Here is an 11,584-nt window from a genome sequence, read left to right on the forward strand (position 1 = left end):
GGACAGCGTGGGACTCCACACCCTGAGCTGCACCAGCCCTCATCTGATTATAACGTGGTACTACCGTCCTTCCTGAACTCACATCTTCTGAGCCCTATTTCCCAGCAGAATGTGCTCTGCTCCTTATCTTATAACACAAGACGCCCAACTTCAGGGGAGAAGCTCAGCAGGACCGCCAGGACAGCAGATTCCACCGACAACTATCCAGGGTGGAGATCCGCCCACGACTGTCAGATAATGTTATACAGTGGTGTGAAAAACTATTTGCCCCCTTCCTGATTTCTTATTCTTTTGCATGTTTGTCACACTTAAATGTTTCTGCTCATCAAAAACCGTTAACTATTAGTCAAAGATAACATAATTGAACACACAATGCAGTTTTAAATGATGGTTTTTATTATTTAGTGAGAAAAAAACCTCAAAACCTACATGGCCCTGTGTGAAAAAGAAATTGCCCCCTAACCTAATAACTGATTGGGCCACCCTTAGCAGCAATAACTGCAATCAAGCGTTTGCGACAACTTGCAACAAGTCTTTTACAGCGCTCTGGAGGAATTTTGGCCCACTCATCTTTGCAGAATTGTTGTAATTCAGCTTTATTTGAGGGTCTTCTAACATGAACCACCTTTTTAAGGTCATGCCACAGCATCTCAATAGGATTCAGGTCAGGACTTTGACTAGGCCACTCCAAAGTCTTCATTTTGTTTTTCTTCAGCCATTCAGAGGTGGATTTGCTGGTGTGTTTTGGGTCATTGTCCTGCTGCAGCACCCAAGATCGCTTCAGCTTGAGTTGACAAACAGATGGCCGGACATTCTCCTTCAGGATTTTTTGGTAGACAGTAGAATTCATGGTTCCATCTAGCACAGCAAGCCTTCCAGGTCCTGAAGCAGCAAAACAACCCCCAGACCATCACACTACCACCACCATATTTTACTGTTGGTATGATGTTCTTTTGCTGAAATGCTGTGTTACTTCTACGCCAGATGTAACGGGACACGCACCTTCCAAAAAGTTCAACTTTTGTCTCGTCGGTCCACAAGGTATTTTCCCACAAGTCTTGGCAATCATTGAGATGTTTTTTAGCAAAATTGAGACAAGCCTTAATGTTCTTTTTGCTTAACCCCCTTGGCGGTATGAAAAATACCGCCAGGGGGCAGCGCAGCAGTTTTTTTTTATTTTTATTTTTTTTAAATCATGTAGCGAGCCCAGGGCTCGCTACATGATAGCCGCTGCTCAGCGGCATCCCCCCAGCCCCGCCGATCGCCGGATCAGGAAATCCCGTTCAAAGAACGGGATTTCCTGGAGGGCTTCCCCCGTCGCCATGGCGACGGGGCGGGATGACGTCACCGACATCAGGACGTCATTGGGAGACCCGATCCACCCCTTGGCGCTGCCTGGCACTGATTGGCCAGGCAGCGCAGGGGTCTGGGGGGGGGGGGGGCCGCGCGCCGCACCGGATAGCGGCGATCGGGCGCGCGGCGGCGGCGATCGGGGTGCTGGCGCAGCTAGCAAAGTGCTAGCTGCGTCCAGCAAAAAAAAAAATTATGAAATGCGGCCCAGCAGGGCCTGAGCGGCACCCTCCGGCGGCTTACCCCGTGTCCAGCACGGGGTTACCGCTAAGGAGCTTAAAAGTGGTTTGAGCCTTGGATATCTGACAGGCAGGCCATTTTTGCCCAGTCTCTTTCTTATGGTGGAGTCATGAACAATGACCTTAATTGAGGCAAGTGAGGCCTGCAGTTCTTTAGATGTTGTCCTGGGGTCTTTTGTGGCCTCTCGGATGAGTTTTCTCTGCGCTCTTGGGGTAATTTTGGTCGGCCGGCCACTCCTGGGAAGGTTCATCACTGTTCCATGTTTTTGCCATTTGTGGATAATGGCTCTTACTGTGGTTCGCTGGAGTCCCAAAGCTTTAGAAATGGCTTTATAACCTTTACCAGATTGATAGATCTCAATTACAGTACTTTTGTTCTCATTTGTTCCTGAATTTCTTTGGATCTTGGCATGATGTCTAGCTTTTGAGGTGCTTTTGGTCTACTTCTCTGTGTCAGATAGCTCCTATTTAAGCGATTTCTTGATTGAAACAGGTGTGGCAGTAATCAGGCCTGGAAGTGACTACAGAAATTGAACTCAGGTGTGATAAACCACAGTTAAGTTATTTTTTAACAAGGAGGGCAATCACTTTTTCACACAGGGCCATTTAGATTTGGAGTTTTTTTTCTCACTAAATAATAAAAACCACAATTTAAAACTGCATTTTGTGTTCAATTATGTTATCTTTGACTAATAGTTAACGGTTTTTGACGAGCAGAAACATTTAAAGGGATACTGTAGGGGGGTCGGTGGAAAATGAGTTGAAGTTACCCGGGGCTTCTAATGGTCCCCCACAGACATCCGGTGCCTGCGCAGCCACTCCCCAATGCTCTGGCCCCGCCTCTGGTTCACTTCTGGAATTTCAGACTTTAAAGTCTGAAAACCACTGTGCCTGCGTTGCCTTGTTCCAGGGGAGGACTGGGACCTTTTGGCCTGGGGGGAAAACACAAACTAGAGGCCCGTTTTCACGGCAGCCCAGCCCAAATGACATCACACACGTGTCCCTCGAGCTATATGCCGGTAGTCACGTGGGAAATACAGCAAGGACACTCGAGGGACAGTGTGACAGCTAAAGTATAAATGCACTGGCATCGGGGGGCACATAATACATTTTGAGTTACAATGGTTGAGGTTTCTATCTCTTACACAAGTCCTGCAAGCAGCCCTTCTGGAGTCTAGGGACTGTCTGCAAGCAGCCCTTCTGGAGCCTAGGGACTGTCAAACTTTTGTGCACATGCAGTTATCAATGGTGAGAGACCAGACAGATTTTTTCCCACGGACCCTGCAGGCAAGCCTCTGCTCTGTATCATGCTGTGTATATTTACTAGCTTGCCCGCCCTGCAATTGCTCTGTAATTGGGCGTTTATTTCCCTCATTCAGCCTAGTATTTCACATTGCCTTGTACAAAAACCTGAATTCACCAGGCACAGTGCCAGCCTTAAATCATTAAATGGGAGGCAGCCTGGGGGGAAATCTCCCTCCTTCCCCCCTGGCCAGTCCTCCCCTGCCTTGTTCTCACTCCCGCTGATGGTACCAGGAGCATACTGCGCAGGCCCAGTATGGTCTGTGCCTGCGCCGTGCGCTCCTGGTGACATTAGGGGAAGAGAGGACACGGCAACGCAGGCACAGTGGTTTTCAGACTTTAAAGTCTGAAATTCAAGAAGTGAACCGGAGGCGGGGCCGGAGCATCGGTGAGTGGCTGCGCGGGCACAGGATGTCAGCGGGGGACCATTAGAAGCCCCGGGTAAGTTCAACTAATTTTCCCCCGACCCCCCTACAGTATCCCTTTAAGTGTGACAAACATGCAAAAGAATAAGAAATCAGGAAGAGGGCAAATAGTTTTTCACACCACTGTAGAAATACAGAAATCACCTCCGCAAATAATACATCGGGTGAGGCTACCACAGACATACAACCGCAGCGCATGATTGGATTCATTAATAGAGACCGCCAGTGGAATACTAATAACCCAAATCCACGGGAAACGCATTTGATTGACCCAATTCCAAGCCGTACACGATTGTCATTAAATGCCCCCATGAGTTGTAATACTTGAGGTGCGTACACACATCCAATTTGGATGGGGCAATGAATGGACAATTTTACCATTTATTCTATGTAATATGAGGGACAACAGAATTTAAACACTGTGAACAAATTGTGAAGTTGGGCTCTCATACTACATGGAAACAGTAAAATTGGCCAATCATAATTAGATGTGTACGAACCCTAAGGGTGCCTATTAACAGTACTTTTTTCCTTCAGCTTTGATCTTTCAACACTTTTTTTATGATCGAATTGTATAAATACGTTTGTGGTGCAAATCAATGTGATACGATTCTTTGGTGGGTCGGAAAAGGAAAAATGATCGATCTGAAAGTTGGATTTTATGATCGAATTGGAATGTAAAACCTTAAATCATTCTGTTAATGGGAACATTCGATGATTCGAATGAATGATAATTCATTTAAATCGCGTGGAAAGATCGCATCTGATGAAAAAATCTAAAGAGAGTATCGTTCATCTTTCTGTATCGCTGAACTTTTTAGGTTTCATTAGAAAGTAAACAGGTTCATGCCATCAGGTTTTTTATTGCTGTCTGTATCCCCTAATTAAGAAAAAAAAATCTTTTTACCCCATCCTCTAAACCGGAAGAGTCCTCAGCAGCAGGCACTGTGACCTCCATAAAAACCTGCTGGAAGTTCTAACCCTTTCCCAGCTTGCTGCAAAGATTTCTACAGTCAGCACAGGAACTTTCCCCCTTTTTTTCAATTGCTTGGACCGGAAGTGGTGGGGAAGCCAATCAGCAGGAGCAAAGACAGTAGGAAAAACAGCAGACAGCTCTGTTATTCCATCCATCAATCCAAAAGCACAAAATACACTTGTAGTGGAGCTCCTCCCCTCCTGTGCTGCAGGTAGTACAGCATGGTAGCCATACAGTGTACAGTGACAGCGTGTATATATATATTGTACAGTACAGTGATATATATAGCAGAGGATGTGAGTGTCATGTGATCACCCCCCTCGCGCCGCATCGTGCAACTTTTCCGCAAGCCTGGCTGCGTGACGTCACGGACAACGCCCCCCGCGCGCCCCCTGTCCCCTCCAGTGTGGCCCCGCCCCTCTGGCGCTGTCACAGCCTCGCTCCTCCCCCGGCTCGGATGACGCGAGATCAGCAGCTGCGGAGAGAAAAACCGGCTTCTTCCAGCGCGAGAGAGAGAGAGGCAGAGCCGGGAGCAGCATGAGAGCCTGACTGGCTGCCGCAGCACCGGGGACATGAGCCAGAGCAAGGACACCCTGCGGCACCTCCTGGCCGGGGGGTAAGACTCATCACGCTCCATTATATATATATATATTTGTATATCATTATACACCCCCCCCCCATTCCTACCTGTCACCCCCCCCCCCCATCAATCCAGTGTCACTCCCCCCCCCCCCCTATATAACATGACATTCTATCATTATACACCCCCCCCCCCCATCCAATGTCACCCTGTATGCTTTTATATATATATATATATATATATATATGTATATATATATATATTATATTGTATATCATTATACACCCTCCCACTCCTACCTTTCACCCCCCCCTCCCCATCAATTCAGTGTCGCTCCCATATAATATGACATATCATTAATTATCCCCACTACAACCAGTCACCCTCCATCTACACAGTATCTCCCTCTGTATAACATGACATTATATCATTACACACCCCCACTCTAATTTGTCACTAAAATATATATATATATATATATATATATATATATATATATATATATATTACAGTTAATTATTATACAACCCCCACCTGTCACTTCTTATTTAACAGTATTATATATTTTATCCCCGCTCTTCCCTCCAGATACAGTGTCACCCCCTGTTGATACCCCTTAACCCTCCCAAGCCAACCCCCCCCCACACACACACACGTTGTCTGTCACCCCTGATCATTACATTATCCCCCCGCTGGTGTGTCATCACCTATGACGTTACATTGAACCCCCCCTTCCCTTTCGCTACATCCTCAAATCCACCATATCACCCCTTACAATATATATGCCCCCCCCCCCCCACATCCAGGCTGTCACCCTCTATATAGCATTATTACCTTGTATCACCCAATATAACATGAACCCCCCTATTTAATGATTACATTGTACTGCACTGCCTGATCCCCATACATATATTATATTATACTGCCTGATTCCCACCTATAGATCATTATATCACACTTCCAGATCTTCTATAGTTACATTGTATCACATAGATTCCCCTATAGATGACAATCCCCCATAGATTACAGCAGGGCTGTGGACTTTGTACAAAAATCATCAGACTCCGACTCCTCAGTTTATGAAACCACGACTCTGGGTACCCAAAATGACTCTGACTCCTTAAGCTGGCCACTAACGGTCCAATTACTAGCAAAAAATCGTTCGAGCCATCAGAAATTCTGATCGGATTGGTTGTAAATAATCTCCATTGGTGGACACAATCGATTATGAACGAGTGAAAAAAATGTCGCCCGAATGAATTTCCGTCGAACGAAAATTTGGATTTTCTTGGTGTTCGTGATAGATAGGAAGCAATGGTTGGTTAGTTGATGGTGTAGTGAACGATTTTTCGTCCGATCAGAATTTCTGATCGCTCAAACGATTTTTCGCTACAAATTGGACCGTTAGTGGCCAGCTTTAGTCTAATACTTAACAGGGCTGTGGATTTTGTAGACAAATCATCCGGCTCCTCAGTTTATGAAATCAACGACTCCAACTCCGGGTGCCCAAAATTACTCCGACTCCACAGCCCTGGATTACAGTAGCAGATCCCCCATAGATTACATTATTGGACAGTGTCACCGCTTGATCTGTGTCAGTTTTATGCATTGTGTACCCATTCCATCACCTGACCTCTCGCTATGCCACAGTCTATATTCTATCCCATCGGTTGCTGTATGCAGTGTTGTCATTGTCACATTGTATCACACATGGGCCTCAATTCACGGAGCATTATCAAACGTTTATCAAACACTTTATCAAACGTTTGATAATTTACCTCATGGGTAAAATATAATTTTAAATTCACTAAAGTGTTATATATTTATCGAATGTTTTACCGATAAAACGTTCAACAAATATATAACACCTTAGTGAATTCAAAATCAATTTTACCCATGAGGTAAATTATCAAACGTTTGATAAAGTGTTTGATAAACGTTTGATAATGCTCCGTGAATTGAGGCCAGTGTTGTTACTACAAGTCCTACTATTATTAGTATATATAGTGCCACCATATACTGTAGGGCTGCACAATGAATGCTATACTGAAACTCCCTGTCTTGTATTCTAGCCGCAGGTATTCCATGAAGTTGTAATTAATGTGCTGAGCTTAATAATAGTAATGTCATTTCATCTGTCACTACACCAGTAAGGTGCAAATAGTCTGACCAATATGCAAAGTTCACTTCAAGAGGACCTGGAATTTACACGGGCTGAAGCAGAACTTTGCAGCTGGTTAAATAACTGATAACTGAATCTGGTGTCAGTTAATTAACTGACCTATCTCAAGTCTGAATAATCATCTGCCTAGTCTCCTGTCAGACCCGGATACGGAGGAAGCAGAGTTATTCATCAGCAGGTCCTGGAGGGATTATTCCACATTCTGTATTGCTGACACTTGTGTATTGCTTATCTGCCATGCTTGTATCTGTAGTGCTGCTATTATCTGTAGTCTGATCTGCAGCTGTGGCCTGCTGGGCATTGTAGTCTGCTGTCTTTTTAATGCTTTGGTTTGCTGGGACTTGTGCTCCATTTCAGAGGCGCTTGCTTGAATGACATGCTGGTATTTGTGGTCCAGCTAGAAGCCGCTTGCCTAAATGGAAAGCTGGGACTTGTAGTCCAGGTAAAAAAAGAAATGGCACGCTGGAACTTGTAGTCCAGGTAAGAGTCTTAATTGACATGCTGTTATTTGTGGTCCAGCTGCGTGCCACTTACCTGAATGGAATGCTGGGACTTCCAGTCCAGGTAAAATATCTGGATATTATGCTGGGAGTTGTAGTGCAGGTGAAAGGCCTAAATGGCATACTAGGACCTGTAGTCCATTTGAGAGGCCTGAATGGCATGCTGGAACTTGTAGTCTAGGTGATGGTCCTGAATGGCATGCTGGGACTTGTAGTCTAGGTGATAGTCCTGAATGGCATGCTGGGACTTATAGTTTCTAGGAGGGTGCTTAGTGTAAGCCATGACTGTGGATATGAGCTGTCAGTACTTTACTGTCACAGCGCTGGGGACTCTGGCTCACTTCCATCAGGGTTTCCTGTGAGTGTTTGACTTCCTCAGGCATACACATGGTGGTAATACTGATATTTCAGGTCATTGGGATCCTGTGCCTTTAAGAACTTTCAGGGGCCTGCCAAGGTCAGTGAGCTTTAGCACATGGCTGTGACTGAGCCGCCACAGTGACCCCTGCAGGACATGCGAGTCATTACAGGATGGCGAGAAGCCACCAGCAGCGTGACTTCTGTGAAGGCCTCTTCTAATCTGCAGAGTGGATGATATATATTGTTGGCGGCTTATAGAAATTTCCAGCACACCGGAGACATTCAAGACTCTGAGTATTTGACTTCATATCACATTGAGATATTTATTCCAGTTTCTGCTACCTCGCTGAGGTGGTGGCATACAGGATAGCCCTGTCACCTCGCAGCACTGGAGTCCCAGGTTTATCACTTGCCAGGACACTAGCTGCATGGAGGCTGTATGTTCTCCCTGTGTTTGCATGAGTTTCTGGAGGGCACTCTGGTTTCCTCCCATGTGTCAAAAACATACTGAACAGTTAATTGGTTGCTCCCCAAAATTGTCCCTAGACTATGGTAGGATTAGAGTGTGAGCTCCTCTGAGGACAGTCAATGACATGACTATGTACTCTGTAATGTGCTGCAGATGTCAGTGGTATATAAATACATAATATTATTATTATTATTATTATGTATTTATATAGCACTGACCTCTTCTGCAGCACATTACAGAGTACATAGTCATGTCACTGACTGTCCTCAGAGGAGCTCACACGCTAATCCTACCATAGTCATAGCCTAATGTCCTACCATATTATTATTATGTATTTATATAGCACTGACATCTTCTGCAGCACATTACAGAGTACATAGTCATGTCACTGACTGTCCTCAGAGGAGCTCACACTATAATCCTACCATAGTCATAGCCTAATGTCCTACCATATTATTATTATGTATTTATATAGCACTGACATCTTCTGCAGCACATTACAGAGGTCATAGTCATGTCACTGTCCTCAGAGGAGCTCACACTCTAATCCTACCATAGTCATAGTCTAATGTCCTACCATATTATTATTATGTATTTATATAGCACTGACATCTTCTGCAGCACATTATAGAGTACATAGTCATGTCACTGGCTGTCCTCACAGGAGCTCACAGTCTAATCCTACCATAGTCATAATCTAATGTCCTACCATATTAATAATAATAATAATAATTAATAATATGGTAGGACATTAGACTGTGACTATGGTAGTATTAGAGTGTGAGCTCCTCTGAGGACAGTCAGTGACATGACTATGTACTCTGTAAAGTGCTGCAGAAGATGTCAGTGCTATATAAATACATAATAATAATAATATGGTAGGACATTAGACTAGGACTATGGTAGGATTAGAGTGTGAGCTCCTCTGAGGACAGCCAGTGACATGACTATGTACTCTGTAATGTGCTGCAGATGATGTCAGTGCTATATACATACATAATAATAATATGGTAGGACATTAGACTATGACTATGGTAGGATTAGAGTGTGAGCTCCTCTGAGGACAGTCAGTGACATGACTATGTACTCTGTAAAGTGCTGCAGAAGATGTCAGTGCTTTATACTCTGTAAAGGGCTGTATACATGCATATTATCATTTAAAGGGAAACTACTTTCTTTAAAATCTTATAATTGTAATTTATCAATGCATTTAATTTTATCTTTCTAAAATTGGTAAAAAAACAAAATGAACCTTGCTGGAAACGAGAGCAGCAGTATATAGAATTGAGGAATTCACAGAATTCTTCTCTCTCTCTCCTGTTGGTTCAGAGTCCACAGGCGTCTGTGTTTATTGGAAGTACAGTTTCCGGCGTCTCAGCGCCTCCAGGCTCACTCCACTGACCTGTCTAATTACACAGAGGAGTGTGTCTGTAGGGATGTCCTAATTCTTGAAACACCAGCCACTCCACCCATCACTTCCTGCTGGGAAGGTGCTCCCGGGAATGTCATGGTCAGATCCCGGGCACAGCAGATACCTCAGTGTTACACAACATCTCAGCTTGCTACACACATCCAACTCTGATTGGCCGATCGCTGACCAACCTCCATGTAATATGAGAGCATCCCTATGGTCTTCAAATTCTGTTGGAAGTGGTTACATTGGCCAGTCATTGGTCAATCAGAACTGGATGTGTGTGTACGCACCCTTAGCATAAGTGGAGTTGCACTCTGTTGGCCCAAAGTTGATCATTACATTTATAGGCAGAGTCTGATGGGTTTGAACTCACGGGGGTCTCCAATGGTGAACATTCTAGTGAAAGTTGTGACTTTGGTCCCACCCACAAAGCAGAGTTGCAGATGAATTGCAACGTAATTGGCAGTGATCGTTGTTCACACTGGACATGGCACAGATCAGTGTGGACCGATGTCTGTAGCAGAGATCAGGACAATTTCAGAGCAGGTCCCAGTGTGAACTGCAGATGCCGATGGTCCCAAAACCGTGCCGCTTAAAGGACTGCTACAGCGAAAAACGTAAGCAGTTAAAATCTGACAGACCGAACGGTTTTGAACTAGCCCATCCTCTCATGGGGGATTCTCAGGGTTTTCTTTGTTTTCAAAAGCATTTGCTGAACGGCAGTTGCTAAGTCTAACTGCCAAAATTGTAAGATACCAGCCAGCCTCCTTACATGCTTGCACACTATTTTGCCAGTTACACTTAGCAATTGCCGTTCAGGAAATGCCTTTGAAAATAAAGAAAACCCCGAGAATCCTTCATGAGGAGATGGGCTATACCAAAACCTGTCGTTGCTGTCCGATTTTAACCACTTACATTTTTCACTGTAGTAGTCCTTTAATCGGCTTTTTTTCTGCTTTTATTATGAACTAGCTGAAGAACCGGCGTTGCTCGGATATATGTATATAGTTGTTGGGTCCGGCCACTTTTCTAACCTGGACATACAGTCACTCAATGACCAAGTTTGTGAGCTTTGGGTTCCTTGGCATCAATAATTTGGGAATGGAAGCAGCTTAAATTCTCCCATTGAATTCAAGCAAACCAATCTGATTGGCTGTTTGTGGCCCTGCCCCTTTTTCTGAATTTGAACCCCTATAACCCAATGACCGACTGTACCAGGTTTGAGGCCTTTACCATTAAGAGTGTAAGAATAGCAGCAATTTAAGTACTTCCGTTGAAAATCAATAGTTGAATTTTGATTGGCTGCTGTGAGCTCCACCCACTTTCCTTAAAGGAATCCTCAATCAAATTATGCTACCCCCACGCTCTATTTACCCGGGGCTTCCTCCAGCTCCTGGCAGCCGCTATGCCCCACGCCATATCTCTGCTTGCAGCCGCCGGCCTAGGGACCTCGCCGGTGCAGAGGACGACCTCTATGTCGTCTTCCTACTGCACCTGCATGAATGCCGCTGTCAATCACCTCCACATGGTCCGAGTGTACTGCGCAGATGCAGAACTACTGAGCCTGCGCAGTACACTGGACCACGTGGAGGGGATTGACAGCGGCGCTTGCGCAGGCACAGTAGCCTCTGCACCGGCGGGGTCTCTTGGCCGGCGGCTGCAAGCGGAGAGGTGGCGTGGGGCATAGCGGCTGCCAGAGGCTGGAGGAAGCCCCAGGTAAGTGGGAGCGGGGGGGGGGGGTAGCATAATTTGATGATTCCTTTAATATTTATTCCAGTCACCAAGTT

General features: G+C 45.1%; 1 protein-coding gene across 1 annotated transcript in view; it reads left to right on the forward strand.

The window, feature by feature from the left end:
- Positions 1 to 4,734: 4,734 nt before the first annotated feature.
- Positions 4,735 to 11,584, forward strand: part of SLC25A33 (solute carrier family 25 member 33) — a 62,866-nt gene continuing 56,016 nt past the window's right edge. Inside the window, exon 1 of the mRNA XM_068242390.1 lies at positions 4,735 to 4,908. Coding sequence (XP_068098491.1) covers positions 4,865 to 4,908 — 44 coding nt within the window. The 5' untranslated portion in view covers positions 4,735 to 4,864. The remainder of the gene's footprint in view (positions 4,909 to 11,584) is intronic.

The sequence above is a fragment of the Hyperolius riggenbachi genome, chromosome 6 (genome assembly GCF_040937935.1).
Source record: "Hyperolius riggenbachi isolate aHypRig1 chromosome 6, aHypRig1.pri, whole genome shotgun sequence".
Classification (NCBI taxonomy): domain Eukaryota; kingdom Metazoa; phylum Chordata; class Amphibia; order Anura; family Hyperoliidae; genus Hyperolius; species Hyperolius riggenbachi.